The following is an 18,716-nucleotide window of genomic DNA, read 5'->3' on the forward strand; positions in this document are numbered from 1 at the left end:
AGTTGGCCCTGTGAGGAAAAAAGGGCGTGTGGAGTATGGGAAGGGAACATAAAAAGAGAAGTGAGATTCTGTTTCAGACTCTGATGCTTTATCTTATTTGAGGGAAGATGTCCTCTGTCTCTCTCTGTTCTTGATCTGTTGGACGTCCTTGATCAGTGAGAGGCTTCAGGTGACTTAGGCATGGACATTCGAATGCCTGGCTGCCCTCGGCCAGACCTGCGGCTGCCTCCCGGGATACAGCTGTGAGTCAGGTACGGTCCCTGCTCTCTGCATTCCACCGGAAGGGACTCCAGGGACATCAGTAGTGGGTATAGACATGAGGGTCCGGCGTTAGCTCTTTGATAAACAGAGGCATTTGGAAATATATTTGATGAAGGCCTAGAACACAATTGGCTGTACCAAACTATAATGAAACTCTAATCTTGTCCTTTAAGACTTTCTTCCCAAACTATGCTTTCCGATAAGAGGAAGACAGATTTTGGCCATGTGGGCACATGTCACAATTTTTTTCCCCTCAGATTTTGAACTTTTGGAAGAGTTAAGGGTGTAGGCCGAGGAGCAGCCCATGACAGACCAAAGACAGATGAAGAGGACTGGCTTGGTGCCAACGTGGGTGTTTGGTCAATAACAGTAATATGTCATTCCAGGGTGCCTTGCCCTTTATTTGCTCCTATTCTAGAAATAATTTCTTATCCAAAGCTTTCCATGGCAAGAGGGCAAGGAAAGCATTATGTGAAAGTGTCTTGAATTGTGCTTCACAGAAATGTGTCTCCTGGCAGGGGACACTTTGTGTTGGGAGACTCACCAGTCCTCTGGCTCGTCCCTTCCTCCATACTGTTTGGTCAAGGTGGATAATTGGAGGACGGTCTTGAAATGTCTCCTTTACTTGATCCACCTGCTTTAAGCACTTTTTAAACCTTCTCATTTAAGCCCAATGAGAGTGGTGTGCTGTTCCCAGGTGACACTGGGGAGACACAGAGTTCAGTAACGTGACCAAGTGCTCACAGCTAAATCAAAGTGGATCCAGAATTCACACCCCAGAAGTCTGGCCCCAGAGCTTGCCTCTTGGCCAAGCTGTTTGCACCGGGAAGGCCCTCCTATGGGATCTCCTGCAGGGAGACAGAGCTTCTAAATGAATTCCTTTTCCCTGGTTCTCTGCTTAGCGGTGGTACTCCTTCACTGATAAATTGTGTTGGTGTCTAAAAGAGCTATGAATAAAGTAAGGATCAGACCTAGAGCTCTGGGGTTCTTCTGAGTCCACCTAACAGCTGTCAGGATAAGATGGTACAGATGGAGGCATTTACTGATGCTCACTTGTGAGTTGGTGGCTCTTTCCTTCCAGGCCTCTGACAGCAAGTTCCAAGGTCTGTGATGGGCATGTATCTTCTGGCCCTTTGTCAGGTAGTGAAGAACTTACCAGATCTATTCCATGAACAGAGTGGAAGATTATATTTATTTATACTTGCTACTTATTAAATATCAACCATAATATTTAAAAATTAGTGTATGTAAAGTACAGCATACGGGCTATAGTCAATATTGTAATAACATGCAGGGTGCCAGGTGGGCACTTGAAATATTGGGGGGATTGTTTTGTAAATTATATGGTTGTCTAACCACTGTGCTCTATGCTGGAAACTAATGTAAAAGAATATTGAATGTCCACTGTAATTGAAAAAAGAAAAAAGAAAAATTAGTGTATGGAGAAGGCTGGCAACATATTCAACATTTTTTCAAACCATTAATATTTCATCTCTATACTTTTTCATGTTAAATTTGGGTTTCAAGGCAGGCTTGGATTCTTTGGTCTCTGTATTTCAGAACTCTGCTGGGAAGTAATTTTATTGTAGAGAGTAGCATTCAATCTTTGTATTCAGTGTTTTGAAGTTGGTCTTTGTTTTTGGATCTGTGCCATTTATTGGCTTACTGATGTATGATTGTAAAGAATTCCCTTTTATTATAATTTTCAGTGTAGTAGCTTACAAAAGAAGCCCAATTATGAGTATCAATACAATTTGAGTCAAAAGTCAATGTGTTAGTAAGCTAATCCAACTTAACTGTTCTTTGACATCATATGAAGATTTGTTAGGAATCTCCTGAGGTTTTATTATTTCATATTTTCTTTTGCTAAATTATATTACTGTAAGTTAAATAAATGTATTTAATCAATATTTGAGAGCATCCGTGTGCCATGCATTGTGCTAGACATTTTTAATAAAATATTTCTATGTGCTGGGCAGGTGGTAGACGCTGTCTTGAAGACACTTGGGATATGGCAGTAAACAAAACCACAGAAATTCTTTTGGGTTCTGGTGGAGGAGAGTCAGATGATAAACGAATGCATGCAGGAGGTGGTTATAGATACAAACCTAAAGCAGTGATGAGAGATGGGAGTGTCAGGCAAGGCCGGCTGCAATTTTAACTCCTGGGGTCCAGCATGCGTCTGCCAGGAAGCCTCTGTGAGTAGTGCAGTGGACACAATGAGCCCTGTCCTCGTATTGTTTAGTGATACTAAGGGCTTCCTGATGAGCACTCACTGGAAGGGTTGGGATTCTGCTAAGGACCTGGGTACATTTCCTTTTACTCTATCGAAGTAAGGGATCATCTTATCACCACTTTCTCCAGGAGGACACTGAAGTTTGGAGAATCCAATAAATTGCCAAGACAAACCTAGTTTGGGATCCAGATCTGAGCGGAAGCCCATGCTCTTGAACACGGTGCTTTTGCTAAGTCAGCTCTCGAAATATTTGTTATGGAGGAGTGAGCCAACTTTGGAGATAAGCCTGCCTTAATTTCGGTTCTGATGGGTTGGGCAGTCAGTTGGCTGGCTCTAGGAGAGTCTTGTGTTACCATAAGCTTCCCCTCCACCCTTGGGCCTTTTCTATTTATAAGGCCTTGGGGTTGTGCCCTGGTCACAGCAGGCAAAGACGCTGCCGAGTTACTGGCTTCCAGCAGTGCATGCGTTTGCTTTGTGCCAGAGAGTGGCCTCCATTGGCTCCAGCGAATCACTGAGGCCTTGAATTCCTGGCACTGCATTTCAGTGATAGGACACTAATGTGGCTGGCTCATGTATCATTGTGTTCAAGAGCATGTTTTAAGTGCTGATATTTAGAAGAGAATGTAAAATGTGTGAAAGGTTATAGTACCAAGTTCACTGATTATTGTGCCCGTTTATGGCAGAATAGGCCATACCTTGCACTGATAGCAATGGGAGGTGCAATGTTGTCCTTAGGTTCATTTCAGTTGAAGTTTATTTCATGGAAAGAAATGGTCATAACTGTCTCATTGATTCTTTAAAAGCTAAATTCAATGTGTGTGTGCACGTTTCCCCTTTTCTTTCTTTCTATGTCTTATGTGTGTTTTATTTTTATTTATTTATTTATTTTTGTTGTTGTTGTTTTACTTTTTTATGATTTATTGCTTCTTGTATGTGCCTTGACTGGAGATTCAACCCACAGCCTTAGTGTATCAGGACAATGCTCTAACCAACTGAGCTATCCAGCCAGGGCATAAATGTTTTCTTTGTTCTTTTTTAAAATATATTTTATTGATTATGCCATTACAGTTGTCCCATTCCCCACCTTCACTCCCCTCCACCCTGCACAAACCTCCCCCACCATTCCCCCCCTTTTGTTCATGTCCATGTGTCACAAGCTCTTTAGATTCTGTATTTCCCATAGTATTCCTGCCCTCCCCGCTGTCTATTTTCTACCTACCATCTATGCTACTTATTCTCTGTACCTTCTCCCCCCTTCTCCTCCTCCCCCTCCCCTGTCGCTAACCCTCCATGTGATCTCCATTTCTATGGTTCCACTCCTGATCTAGCTGTCCTCTTAGTTTGCTTTTGTTTTAGGTGTGGTTGTTAATAACTGTGAGTTTGCTGTCCTTTCACTGTTCATATTTTTATCTTCTTTTTCTTAGATAAGTCCCTTTAACATTTCATATAATAAGGGCTTGGTGATGATGAACTCCTTGAATTTGACCTTATCTGAGAAGCACTTTATTAGCCCTTCCATTCTAAATGAAAGCTTTGCAGGATATAACAATCTTGGCTGTAGGTCTTTGGATTTCATGACTTGGAATGCTTCTTTCCAGCCTCTTCTTGCCTATAAAGTCTTTTTTGAGAAATCCACTGACAGTCTGATGGGTACTCCTTTGTAGGTGACTGACCCCTTATCCCTTGATGCTTCTAGAATTCTCTCCTTCATTTTAATCTTGGCTAATGTAATTATGATGTGCCTTGGTGTGTTCCTTCTTGGGTCCAACTTCTTTGGGACTCTCTGAGCTTCCTGGATTTCCTGGAAGTCTATTTTCTTTGCCAGACTGGGGAAGTTCTCCTTTATTATTTGTTCAAATAAATTTTCCACTCGTGGCTATTCCTTTTCCCCTACTGGTACCCCTGTAATTTGGATGTTGGAACATTTGAAGATGTCCTAAGCTTCTCCTCATTTTTTTGAATTGTTGTTTCTTCCTTCTTTTCTGTTTGGTCATTTCTTTCTTCCTTCTGGTCCACTCCCTAGATTTGAGTCCCAGTTTCCTTTCCATCACTATTGGTTTCATGTGCATTTCCCTTCATTTCAATCAGTTTAGCCTTCATATGTTCCTCTAATTTGTGGCTAAAATCAACCAGTTCTGTGAGCATCCTGATCACCAGTGTTTTGAACTGTGCATCTGAAAGGCTGGCTATTTCTTGGTCACTTCGAATTATAGGCTCTGGGGCTTTGAGCTGTTGAGTCTTAATGTTTGGTCTGTTCACACCTGTTATGTTTGAGGGGCAGAGCCTTAGGTGTTCACCAGGGCAGGGCGACCCAGTTGGGTTGTGACGCTGTATGTAGGGGTGGGGTCAGAGAGGGGAAAAAATGGCGCTTTGCTCTGCTCTGCTCTCTCTCAGATTTCTATCCCCTCTGCAGCTTCCCATAAGCAGATTGGGCCCCTCTGGTGCTGGTTCCCAGGTATGTGGGTCCGCATACTCTCCAGGACCCTGTGGGTCTCACCAACGAACTCTCTGTGGGCCTGGGAGCCTCTCCTGGCCCCTCAACCCCGAGAAAGTCTTTCCAGTTGGAGCTTTCAGGCTCTAATTCCTGTCGCTGGGGCCCTAGCCTGAGCAGTCTGTCTCACTGTTCGCTCCTTCACTTGATTTATCTGTGCGTGAATGTGTGACCGAAGTCAGCCAGCCACCCTGCGCCCTCATTGGGTCTGCCCATCGCCACCCCATGCCTGGGCTCCACCAACCGCCTCTGCCTACGCTCCTGGGTCGGTGGGACCACATGGTCCTACCAGCCTGACCCCCGCTCCACCACTGACTCTGCCCCTCTTACCTGTCTGGCTGAGTGGATCGTTGTTGTCGGACTTCTGTACAGTTCCATTTTCACTGTTTTGGCTGCGTCTTAGTTTCTCAAACTTAGCTGTTTTTAAGTTTAGTTGTGGGAAGGGGCACAGTGTTTCCACCTATGCCTCCATCTTGGCCAGAGGCCCTTTTGTGTGTTTTATATATGCCTTACATATGACCTGTGTGTATACGGGGGGACCCAATAAAACCCAGAATTTATTTTAAAAAAATTGCATATTTATTCTTAAATATTCAAACTTCAGTCACTTTGAAAGTACTCTCCAATTGATGCAATACACCTATTGAAATGTTTTTCCCACTGCCCAAAGCAGTTTTTGAACTTGTCAGTTTTGAGTCATTTTAGTGCTTCTGCCATTTTTTGTTTCACCTCTTCCAAACCAGCAAAATATTTCCCTTTGATAACTTTTTTCATCTGGGGAAACAGGAAAAAGTCACTCACAGGGAAATTGGGTAAACAGGGTGGATGGGGCATGGGGGTCATGCCATTTTTGATCAAACACTGCTGAACACTCAGTGCCTGCGTAAGTCACCCATCGTGAAATGGGCAGATGCATTGAAAGAGTCTTCAAAAAAAATTCACTGAAGCTGAACACAGCCTCTCACAACAACACCAGCTGGTACACTGATACAGATGGGTTCCTAGAATACTTACCTAGCAGGGAAATCCTGTACTACAAGGGACCTGCTCTCCTGAAGATAATTCTACTTTTTCTTGATTTCCCCACATACATTTTATCTTAACAAAGAGACTACTTGCAGACTTTGAAAGTGAAAACTGCCTTAGNTGATGAACTCCTTGAATTTGACCTTATGTGAGAAGTACTTTATTAGCCCTTCCATTCTAAATGAAAGCTTTGCAGGATATAGCAATCTTGGCTGTAGGTCTTTGGATTTCATGACTTGGAATGCTTCTTTCCAGCCCCTTCTTGCCTATAAAGTCTTTTTTGAGAAATCCGCTGACAGTCTGATAGGCACTCCTTTGTAGGTGACTGACCCCTTATCTCTTGCTGCTTCTAGAATTCTCTCCTTCATTTTAATCTTGGCTTCTAGAATTCTCTCCTTCATTTTAATCTTGGCTAATGTAATTATGATGTGCCTTGGCGTGTTCCTTCTTGGGTCCAACTTCTTTGGGACTCTCTGAGCTTCCTGGATTTCCTGGAAGTCTATTTTCTTTGCCAGACTGGGGAAGTTCTCCTTTATTATTTGTTCAAATAAATTTTCCACTCGTGGCTATTCCTCTTCCCCTTCTGGTACCCCTATAATTTGGATGTTGGAACGTTTAAAGATGTCCTAGAGGTTCCTAAGCTTCTCCTCATTTTTTTGAATTCTTGTTTCTTCCTTCTTTTCTGTTTGGTTGTTTCTTTCTTCCTTCTGGTCTATTCCCTTGATTTGAGTCCCAGTTTCCTTTCCATCACTATTGGTTTCCTGTGCATTTCCCTTCATTTCAATCAGTTTAGCCTTCATATGTTCCTCTAATTTGTGGCTAAAATCAACCAATTCTGTGAGCATCCTGATCACCAGTGTTTTGAACTGTGCATCTGAAAGGCTGGCAATCTCTTGGTCACTTAGGTTTATAGGCTCTGGGGCTTTGAGCTGTTGAGTCATAATGTTTGGTCTTTTTGCACCTGTTATGTTTGAGGGGCGGAGCCTTAGGTGTTCACCAGGGCGGGGCACCTCAGTCGCTGGGTTGTGACCCTGTATGTAGGGGCGGGGTCATAGAGGGGAAAAAAAAATGGCACTTTGCTCTGCTCCGCTCTCTCTCAGATTTCTATCCCCTCTGCAGCTTCCCACAAGCAAATTGGGCCCCTCTGGTGCTGGTTCCCAGGTATGTGGGCCCGCGTACTCTCCAGGACCCTGTGGGTCTCTCCAATGAACTCTCTGTGAGCCTGGGAGCCTCTCCCGGCCCCTCAACCCTGAGAAAGTCTTTCCAGTTGGAGCTTTCAGGCTCTAATTCCTGTCGCTGGGGCCCTAGCCTGAGCAGTCTGTCTCACTGTTTGCTCCTTCACTTGGTTTATCTGTGCGTGAATGTGTGACCGAAGTCAGCCAGCCACCCTACGCCCTCATTGCATCTGCCCATCGCCACCCCACGTCTGGGCTCTACCAACTGCCTCTGCCTACGCTCCTGGGTCGGTGGGACCACATGGTCCTACCAGCCTGACCCCCACTCCACCACTGACTCTGCCCCTCTTACCTGTCTGGCTGAGTGGATCGTTGTTGTCGGACTTCTGTACAGTTCCATTTTCACTGTTTTAGCTGCGTCTTAGTTTCTCAAACTTAGCTGTTTTTAAGTTTAGTTGTGGGAGGGGGCACAGTGTTTCCACCTATGCCTCCATCTTGGCCAGAAGCCCTTGTGTGTGTTTTATATATGCCTTACATATGACATGTGTGTGTACAGGGAGACCCAATAAAACCCAGAATTTATTTTTGAAAAATTGCATATTTATTCTTAAGTGTTCAAACTTCAGTCACTTTGAAAGTACTCTCCAATTGTTGCAATACACCTATTGAAATGTTTTTCCCACTGCCCAAAGCAGTTTTTGAACTTGTCAGTTTTGAGTCATTTTAGTGCTTCTGCCATTTTTTGTTTCACCTCTTCCAAACCAGCAAAATATTTCCCTTTGATAACTTTTTTCATCTGGGGAAACAGGAAAAAGTCACTCACAGGGAAATTGGGTAAACAGGGTGGATGGGGCATGGGGGTCATGCCATTTTTGATCAAACACTGCTGAACACTCAGTGCCTGCGTAAGTCACCCATCGTGAAATGGGCAGATGCATTGAAAGAGTCTTCAAAAAAAATTCACTGAAGCTGAACACAGCCTCTCACAACAACACCAGCTGGTACACTGATACAGATGGGTTCCTAGAATACTTACCTAGCAGGGAAATCCTGTACTACAAGGGACCTGCTCTCCTGAAGATAATTCTACTTTTTCTTGATTTCCCCACATACATTTTATCTTAACAAAGAGACTACTTGCAGACTTTGAAAGTGAAAACTGCCTTAGGAGCCACTCAGCTCAGGCTTCTGCAGTCATTCCGAGTTCATGACGATCCTGCTCCAGTGCCTCTGATGCCCGAAAGCACATTGTTTGAGGGCAACCTAAATCCCTTTCATTAATTAACTCATGTTGCTGCTTCTTCAACACTGTGGTGACATTGGCCTATTTTTAACGGTCCCATAAATATCATATCCTTTTATTGGTAAGGAATAAAAAAACCCCAGGATTCTTGTAATACAGCAAAATCTCTTCAGGGGGAAAGTCAAAGCTGTGGGTTGAAGTTTACCTCTCAACTTCTGCTGTGTCTTGGTCTCTGGCCAGTTAGCTCTGGGAAACTTGGGGACACCCTCCATGTGGACAGTGAAAAGGAGATCGCAGCGCAGAATGGCTCTTTCCCTCTCCGGTTTCCTGATTGTTTTCCTGCCGTGAGCACATTTCCCCCATTTGATAGGGTTTAGACCTGGTTCAAAATAAGTACAAAAACATGCATATAATGATTTTAGAAACCAGACTGTACTGAATAAAAGAATGTGAAAAATGCAACCTTTTCATAGAAACTGACCATTACATTTCATGAAATCAATATAGAAAAATTTTTCGGATGGATAATATGTAGCCTGAGATTTCCGAACTTCCCAGGTGGTATAATGTTCATAGAACTTTAGAATAAAAATGGGCCTTTAGCTAATTAATAATTTAAAGTTCTTAGTTATTAATAGATATTTCTTCTTTTTCTTTACAGGCAAGAAGAGACTGACAGGAGAGTGAAAAATGTAAGATATGTTTAATAGAATATTATAAATGGTTTTTTGCTTGTCCTGCAGTAAGACAGTGGGATCTAAATATACCTGTTGTACTCGGTATTCTTTTTCTAAAGAAGTTTTTTGATAGAAACCAACGAGTCACAAGCTCTAATAAATATGTTTAAAACTTAAATATTTGTTTTCATGGTAATAAGAGGACAGTTTAATATTAGAAAGTGGTTCCTTATATGTTAGTAGTGTGGTGAAGGCAAGTGAACACACTGAGGATTTTTAGGAGAGTAAGTAAGAAACTACCAAGTGAGACTTGAAGGAAAAACACTGAATGTTTAAGAACTCTGGGTGCCCTGGCTGGTGTAGCTCAGTGGATTGAGTGCGGGCCTGTGAACCAGACAATCGCGGTTTGATTCCCACTCAGGGCACATGCCTGGGTTGCAGGCCAGTTCCCAGCAGGGGATGCACGAGAGGCAACCATACATTGAACATGTATAATATGTAAAATCTGTATGGATTAGAAGAATTTCTGATGATATAACAGCTTATTGAAACATAAGAGTACAGTATCCTTAAGAAAGCTGAAAATTAGTGGTTATATGTATCCATTTTCTAAGTTTGTTGTTGGAAAAAATTGATTGCTTTAAAAGTTTACTTTGTTTTCCGAATTTTTTTCTCTCTTCATGTGTATGAATGCCTGTTGGGATCTGCACTTTTGGTCTGAGAACATGTTCAGAGACAAAAACCTAGGAAGAGTAAATAACATTTTTAATGACCCTTCACATAATTTAAAAGAAAAGAGCATATTTAAAAGATACGCTCTTCTATCTAGAGTGCTCACCTGCATTTGAGCTTGCACTTAGTTGCTATATATAAACTGATCTTTTTGTTTTATGGAATTTTTTTTAAAGGTTTTGATAACATTGTACTGGCTGGGAAGAAAAGCACAAAGTAATCCCTACTATAATGGTCCGTATCTTAATTTGAGAGCATTTGAGAATCTTTTAGGACAAGCTCTGACAAAGGTGAGTACGCTAATGTGTATGAGATGACCACTATAACTAATACTAGTTCTCTCTCCCTGCTTTTCTATTTTTCTTTCACTTTTCTTCATTCTTCGCCTTCTCTGTAGTGAATTTGGCTGCTCTGACCCTCTTTGCTTTGGTGTACTTGGGGCTGGTATAGAGGACGATTAACTCATTTGCTGGCTTCCTCTGCCCCCACCAGGAAGTGAGTGAGTGTATTTCGGAGCAGTTTCCAGAGCAGTTACCTATGCTCTGGGCATAGGTATTTATCTCTTAATTCTAGGTAACTTGATGACATCGACATTCCGTTCCTTTCTTAGACGCTTTGTATAGCTCTATGTTCATGATGAATTCAACCCGTAGTAGAAAGGTTCTCTGGGGCTATTCATGTGCGGAAGCTACTCATTTTTAAAAATCTTAATTCCTCTTTGTCATGGGTGATTACCTGTCATGCCTATACCTCAATATCTCCACAGTTGTACACACTGCTTCTGTTTTCTAAAGAGTAGGGGATGCTCTTACATGAAACATGATAAGGCTTTTTAAAGTTACACTGCTTTGTTTTAAACACATTTCTAGTCCTTCATATCCTGGAATCAGTTTGCAGCTTTTGGATGTTCAAGGTCAGTTTGAGGAGAGCCGATGCCAGGTCTGACTGTGGTTCTGCCAAACCTTCATTTGTGAGATCTGAAAGGGAAAATCCACTTCTCTTGGGGGAATACTTATCTAGGGGAATTTGAAGTGTTCAGAACAAAATATGTAGTCAAAATAATATGCTAATTGTAGTTGCTCTTTGGATTTTCATAGTGAGTAAATGATAGGTACCAGTCAGGCGTTAATGGGGCTCTGGCACATTAAGGGTGCAATAAATGTTAGTTGTCATGAATGGAAGATAGAGATTTTAGACCAGGATGAAAATTATCACATGGCATTACATCTTCTGTGATCCTTAGTTTTGCCTGAGTTCAGCCACATACATTGCAGAAAGGTGGTATTATATAGCCTAGGAAGTTCGGGTCTTCCTTTTGATTTTTATTATTTTTGAATTGTAAAGAGTTTATAGCATTCTACTCAAATTCCTTGAAATAGTTAATTCGGGTAATAGTTGAGATATTACTGTGCACAAGCATTGTGCCAGGTGTTGGGAAACCACTCACACAAGGCAAAGGACCCTCGTAGTGCACCGTTGTCCTTGGAGACAGATGAGCAGGTAAGTCACTGCAGTGGAGGAGGGTACGACTGACGGAGGAATGCACAGGGAGCTTTCCGGCATGATCGGAGCTTTGCCCTGGTTATTTCAGCTAAGAAAACATTCCGTTAGAAACAACATGGGCCCTGGCTGGGTGGCTCAGTTGGTTGGAACATCATCCTAGTACACCAAGAAGGTTGTGGGTTCGATCCCCGGTCAGGCGCATACCTGGGCTGCAGTTGCAATCCCTGGTCAGGGAGTGTACAAGGGGCAACTGATGGCTGTTTCTCTCTCACATCGAAGTTTCTCTTTCTAATCCTTTTTTCCCCTCTAAAATCAATAAAAACATAGCCTCAGGTGAGGATTCTAAAAAATGTTTTAAAGAAACAGCAACATGGAACTTTGGTTTCTGTATTACTCTTAACAGCCCTTGGTCCTTTTTATGGCAGTTGGACTGAGTCTGTGTAATCCTGGTATGGTCTTTGTGCTGAGAATGCTTTATTTATTAAAGGCTGTTTTTTTGTCACCAGGGTCCAATCGGTGGGAATAGGTAAAAAAATTTTTTGAGAGTTAAAAACTGTAGCTGTGGTTTCAACCCATTATTATGGAGTGGGGATAGCCATAAGAGGTGTGTAACTCTGGGACCTGTTTTGCATCTATTCTGTTAAAATCAGAACCATTGTGTTCACCAGACTTTTCGACTTAAGTAAATAATGCTTTAGGCCAACCCAAGATACCAGCTAAAAAAAATGCTCTGGGTTAGCTGTTGCGCCTGAGTCACCCTATGAGCTGAGGTGACTCAGTGAGGTGACTTGTCAGAGTGAAGTCCTACATAACGAGGCACCAAGTTCTTATGTAACCGTGGTAGCCAGTTATAAATAACTAACATTATGAGGTCCAAAATCATCTCGCTGTGTGTCAAGGGCCCTAAAGCTGTAAACGGGCATGTCTAAGAAACCTAATGGATCAAAAGATTCACTTAACATTTTTAATCTTTTTATATTTTGACACATATCTAGATGGTACCAGCCTCAGGCCCTGCTTCCCTGTCTGCTTGGGAATGGGGTACGCACTGCGTGTGCTGTCATGGCAGGAAGTCAGCTGTAACATCCAGAGCACAGGACAGTCGCACATAAAGTCTACTAGACGTTGGACTAGACGTTGTTGGTTTTCCAAACACTTGACAAAGCCAGCCTTAGCCGGAAGTATGCCTGAGCCAGCTGCTGCTTGCTCATTGTAAACATTCTTTTGTCAACTTTGTCATATGTTGAGAATGTCCATAATTAAAAATTGAAAGAACATGACAAATGTATACCATCTGATTCAATTATTAAAAATGTCCCTTATTGACTTTATCTGTTTATGTATCTATTCATCCATCTGTTTTATTTCCTTAATCCTTTCAAAGCAAATGACACAGCTCTCACCCCTAAATACTCAGTATTCATGTCTTAAAAGTAAGATGGTTTTGTATATGGAGATTCTTTCATACAGCCACAATGTCCAATATATTTAAGAAAATTCATAAAGTCCCCATTATATAATGTCCAGTTCCTGTTAAAAAATTCCCAATTATTTTCCAAGTCTGTTTCATAGCTTTTTTATGTGAATCATGATTTAATCAAAGTTCATGTATTACATGTACTTGTTGGGAATCCCTAGGTCTTTTAAACTGTCTCTGTTTCAGTAAAGCCTCCGAAGGGAACATTCCTGATTTTTATTATAACAGAGTTACATTCACCATATTAAAATATTAGAGTTATAGCTACTCACTGATTATTACTCTGCATCATGACTATGCCAACGGCTTTTGCAATTTTACTTAAATCCTAATTTAAAAGATTTAGTTGTATTTTGCTATTTACTGTATTTTGCTATTCAGGGAGGAATTTTAGTTAAAAACACTTATTTTGAGTGAGTTCTATCTAACTTATAAACCGATGATTAATGACATTTGCAATATTTATATATATATTTTAAAATTATATTTTATTGTTTATGCTGTTATAATTGTTCCAGTTTTTCCCCCGTTGTCCTCACCTCTACTCGCCCCCCTCAGCTCCCTCGGGCAGTCCCCGCACTGCTGTCCATGTCCATGGGTCATGCATATATGTTCTTTGGCTACTTTATTTCCTCTGCTGTACTTTACATTCCCGTGACTATTCTGCAACTACTAATATGTACTTCGTAATCCCTTTTTCTTTTTTGCCTTCCTGCAGACTACCTTTCCCACTGGCAGCTGTCAGAATGTTCTCTGTATCTATGATTCTATTTCTGTTCTGCTTGTTTGTTTGTGTTATTTTCTAGAATCAATTGTTGATAGGTATTTATTTCTATTTTATTGTTCACATTTTTGATCTTCTTCTTAAAGAAGACCCTTTAACATTTCACATAATACTGGTTTGGTGGTGATGAGCTTCTTTAGCTTTTCCTTGTCTGGGAAGCTCTTTATCTGCCCTTTGATGCGAAATGATAGCTTTGCTGGGTAGAGTAATCTTAGTTGTAGGTCCTTGCTTTTCATCAGTTTGAATATTTCTTACCAGTCCCTTCTAATCTGCTAAGTTTCTTTTGAGAAATCAGCTGACCCTTTCCTTCCTCCTGTCACATGGGAGCTTTTTTCCAGGTAACTAACAGCTTTTTTTCTTGCTGCCATTAAGAGTCTCTCTTACCTTTAACCTTTGGCATTTTAATTATGATGTGACTTGGTTTGGGCCTGTCTGGGTTCATCTTCTTTGAGACTCTGTGCTTTTGGACTTGTGTGTCTATTTCCTTTACCAAGTTAGGGAAGTTTTCCATCATTATTTTTTCAAATAGGTTTTTAATTCCTTGCTCTCTCTCTTCTTCCAGCTCCTCCATGATGTGAAAGTTTATATGTTTGAAGTTGTCTCATAGGCCCTTTACGCTACACTCATTTTTTTAGAATCTTTTTTTTTCTTGCTGTTCTGATTGTTTTTTTTGTTTGTTTGTTTGTTTTTTTGCTTTCTTATGTTCCAAAACACTGATTTGATTCTTGGCATCAACCGTTCTACTGTTAATTCCCTATAAATTGTTCTTTACTTTAATTAGTGTGTCCTCTGTTTCCGACTGGACTTTTTTTATGCTGTCGAGGTCCTCAATAAATTCCTTGAGCATCCTTATAACCAGTGTTTTAAACTCTGTATCGAGTGAATTGCTTGTCTCCATTTTGTTTAGTTCATTTACTGGCGTTTTGTTCTGTTCTTTCGTTTGAGCCATGTTTGTTGTTTTCTCATTTTGGCAGCCTCCCCGGGTTTGTTTCTATGTCTTAGGGAGAGCTGCTATATCTCCTAGGCTTGGTAGGGTAGCCTGATGTAGTAGGTGTCTTATAGGTTCAGTGGCACAGCTTTTCCTATTACCCAAGCTAAATACTCAAGGTATTCCCACTGTGTGGGCTGTGTACACTCTCCTGTTGTAGTTGAGCCTTGATTGCTGTTGGCATGTCCAAGGTTAGCCACTGAGTATGTTCTGTCTGGGGTCACATAGCATAAGCTACAAGGCAATCAGTAGATGGCTGCTACTTGTGCTGAGCTTGGGGATGCCACTGTTACACTGCTTCCTGATGTTTCTGAATGATGGTTGTTCTATAGTTTAGTTGTAATTTTTATGTGGTTGTGCGAGAAGGTGAGCCGTGTTTGCTATGCCGCCATCTTGACCGGAAGTCAAATTATTTCTATAAATGTCTATTACATGAGTCAAGCAAATATTTTATTTAGATACAGGAAAAATATTTTATATGTTGGTAAACAAGCCTGCTTATTTTTTTGGTTTAGATCTGGGTATCCTAATGTATGAAAGTAAATAAATTCTATGACTTATATCCTTGCTGTATTTTTCCTTCTCTTTTTTAAACTTTTTGTTAAAGAAGTTAACTGTTATTTTTGTTTGTTTGTTTAATGTATATTGCCTCAAATATTTGCTGAAGGTAGGCTGAGTATAATTAATCTTCTTTTAAATGTCAAAGTCAAGGTTGATTTTTCTCTTTGACTCCATACTTATTGCCAGATAACTGTAAATAATCATTTATTTTAGTATATTAATTTACTTAGTAGTTTTTCTTATAAAAATGTTCCTTTTTCCTTATTTTTAAATAGACTATAGTACTTTATTAAATAATATTGAATTCTTCTTTACTGTTCCATGAAGACTAACTGTTGTATTAGTTGTGGGAAAACAGATTTATTTTCTGATTTTTTTAATCACATATTTTTGACAGGGAAATCTTGTTGCCTCATGTGTCACCTGAGGCACAATTTGAGCTATGCAAACAAACAAGTAATGACTGTTCACAGTGTTGGGATTTTATGCGAACTTATTGTTCTTCAAAAAAATTATTTTAGGCGCTTGAAGACTCCAGCTGCCCAAAGAGAAGTGGCAGGGACAGTGGTTACGGGGACATCTGGAGTGCCGAGCGGGGAGACTTTCCTGTCCCTCCAGGCAACCACAAGAGAGAGGATTCCTTTGAAAGCTTGGACTCTTTGGGGTCTAGGTCATTCACCAGCTGCTCATCTGACATCACACTGAGGGGGGGATGTGAAGGTGAGTTGCGTTCTTGACTGTCCATTTATTTCTATTTGTCCGCATGTTAACAGAAATTGGGAGTGGGGGACAGTAGAAAAATGGGGTGAAAACTATTGAGGCAACAATTTCACCAAGAAGTAGATTTTCATAGAGACTTAAGTGTAATTTTTAAAAATTTATTTATTGGTTTTAGAGAAAGGAGCCGGGAGAGAGAGAAACATTGATTTGTTGTTCCACTGATTAATGCACTCGTTGGTTGATTCTGGTAGTACTCTGACTAGGGATCGAACCTACAACCTTAGTGCATCAGGATGATGCTCTCACCAACCGAGCAACCTGGCCAGGACTTAAGTGTAATTTTCTTTTAAAACAGTTGATCCTCCCTCCTTGTATCACCAATACAGGGGTGACAGTTTCGCTTTTCTTCTCATTTTTAGAGAAGACAAGAGGAGACAGTTAACTGTGACCTGTTTTATCAGTGATAATATATTTTGATTCTTTTCTCTCCAGATTCAAGTTTAATAATCTGTGACCATGAGGCCTATTAACTAGTATATCTAAACATGAAAAAAGATTATAAAAAGTCTGTTCCAGTTCCTGAGTTAATTTCTTTCTTCTCTTACTTCTCCCCAAAAGATTTAAAAAATTAAGAAGAAAAAAAAACAGGACCAACATCTTTTTAATTACCTCTAAGAAAAGAAATGATTGGTAGCTATCATGATATAATATTGTGTTAAACTTTGGTTAAGTAATAATAGTAAGCGTGCTGTTAGAAAACATCATTTCAGTCAGGACCAGAGTTAATCCATGAGGGAATAAGTAGAAAAGGAACATGTTAATGAAACTCCTTCTGTTTTGGGGAGCAGCCTTCTTTCCAAATTCCAATATTATGGTCAAATCAGTTATTTAAATGCAAGTCTTACTCCTGTGGCTATTGGGTGGCATGAGAAAATTTTGACTGTATACCTCTAGCAATTCTGACTTGACTGCACTGAAATCACTAGTAAAATTGCTCCAAATATTTCTGTGCTTCCACCACTAATGTAAAAAAAATTGAGAGTTCTCATTGTGAGTTTGTACTAGAGTGTTAGGAATTTTACTTCTTCATTTTGATTACTATTTTAATACCAAGTAATTTTCCTAATGTTTTTATTATAAAAAATTTCAAACATCATCAAAGTCTGGAAGGATTTTACAGTGAACATCCATATACACACCACCTAACTCTATCATAACATTTTATTATACATGCGGCATCATGTACCTATCCCTCTCTCTAAGCATTAATTTATCCATCTTATTTTTTGAGGCATTTTAGGGTAGATTACACTCGTCTTAATTATATTAGCATGCACATCATTAACCAGAATTCAATCTTTACTTGTTGTTCTTGTCATAAATGCAATGTACAAAGAATTTGTCTTTCAAAAATAAAAATGAGCAAACTCTTAAGCACCATCACACACAAAAACAAATTCTTTGGCTTTTATTTAAATAATAACAATAAAAAAAAACACGAATGGCTGTTTTTTTATAAAGGCATTGACCTTTATAATACCACTGCACTTGTTGGCTGTTTGTTCTTTCAGTGCGACACTTTTATAGTCTAGATGACAATGGTTTTAAGGAAATGAATCTAATTTGTAATTTATCTAAGTGATTAAAAAGCTGTAAGAAGAGGCTGAAATTCTGAACTCACTATGTTACTTTGTCGTGACTGAAAAAGCTAAACCATTTAAAGTTTAAATTTTTATCCGGCCAGCGAACAGGAACAGGGAGGAAGACTGAAGCATTGTGGGCACATGCAGACCCCCGAGAGTTCAGGTGCAGTGGCCCTGCAGGGTGGAGTAGAAGTTTTCCCAGCTCCTCGTTGGACTGGGTGCCAGGTACATGGGACTAAAAGCAGAGGGCCACTGTCATCCTGCTAACTGACACTGAGCAAGGAGTTGCAGACTTTGTTTAAAGAGTGTGGAAGTGAAGACTTGGTAATTAGAACTACAGAGTAATAAAAAGCACCGGGGCCCCCAGGATGGTGAGCCTTTTTTGGTGTGATTAGTGCATTAAAATGCTGCTGCCTATTACGTTACCGTCCAAAATTGATGGTCACCACAACTTAGGATAATGCTTTTAGGTTAACAGAATTATAAAGTCAAATTCCTTAGGATTATATGAAACCTTTGTATCAGGGATATTTGCCTACTCTTTAGGCTCTGTATTAGACTCAAGAATAAAAAAGTTAACTTTAAAAATTCATGTCATGTACAACATGATGACTCTAGTTAACACTGTTATATGGTATATATGGAAGTTGTTTGGGAAGTAGATTCTAAGAGTTCTCATCACAAGAAAAAGTTTTACTTCTTTTGTATCTATACGAGAATGATAGATGATAACTGAACATGTGGTCATAATTTCACAGTATATGCAAGTCAAATCATTCTGTGTACCTTAAACATACACACTGTTTTATGTCAGTCATGTCTCAATAAAAGCAGGGAAAAAATTCCAGAGTGGAGTAATCTCTTTGTGTACTTAAGATTTTACATGTGCAGGCCTGACTGGCTAGCTCAGTTGGTTAGAGCATTGCCTCAGTATGCCAAGGTCACAGGTTTGATCGCGATCCCTGGTCAGAGCAAATATAAGAAGCAACCAATAGATGAATAAATAAGTAGAATGACAGATCGGTGTGTCTGTCTGTTTGTCCCTCTCCTGTTCTCTCTCTCTAAAAAATAAATATGAATAAAGAAGCACATAAAAGGTTTTACATGTACAAATTTTGGCAAAAATTAAGACATTTCTCTTATTCCTCCCCCCCCCCCCAAAAAAAACCCTACTGTTTGTTTGGAGGTAGTAAAAACAA

At 40.2% G+C, this 18,716-nt stretch overlaps 1 protein-coding gene across 12 annotated transcripts in view; it reads left to right on the top strand.

The window, feature by feature from the left end:
- The window catches only part of LMO7 (LIM domain 7), a 212,732-nt gene that overhangs the window by 141,752 nt on the left and 52,264 nt on the right, over nt 1-18,716 (top strand). For all 12 annotated transcript variants that reach the window (XM_037059350.1, XM_037059351.1, XM_037059353.1 and 9 more), the window contains 3 exons: nt 9,094-9,124; nt 10,018-10,131; nt 15,676-15,874. In XM_037059350.1, coding sequence (XP_036915245.1) covers nt 9,094-9,124; nt 10,018-10,131; nt 15,676-15,874 — 344 coding nt within the window. The remainder of the gene's footprint in view (nt 1-9,093; nt 9,125-10,017; nt 10,132-15,675; nt 15,875-18,716) is intronic.

This window comes from Sturnira hondurensis, unplaced genomic scaffold (genome assembly GCF_014824575.4).
Source record: "Sturnira hondurensis isolate 20B ecotype Veracruz unplaced genomic scaffold, ASM1482457v3 Scaffold0010812, whole genome shotgun sequence".
Taxonomy (NCBI): domain Eukaryota; kingdom Metazoa; phylum Chordata; class Mammalia; order Chiroptera; family Phyllostomidae; genus Sturnira; species Sturnira hondurensis.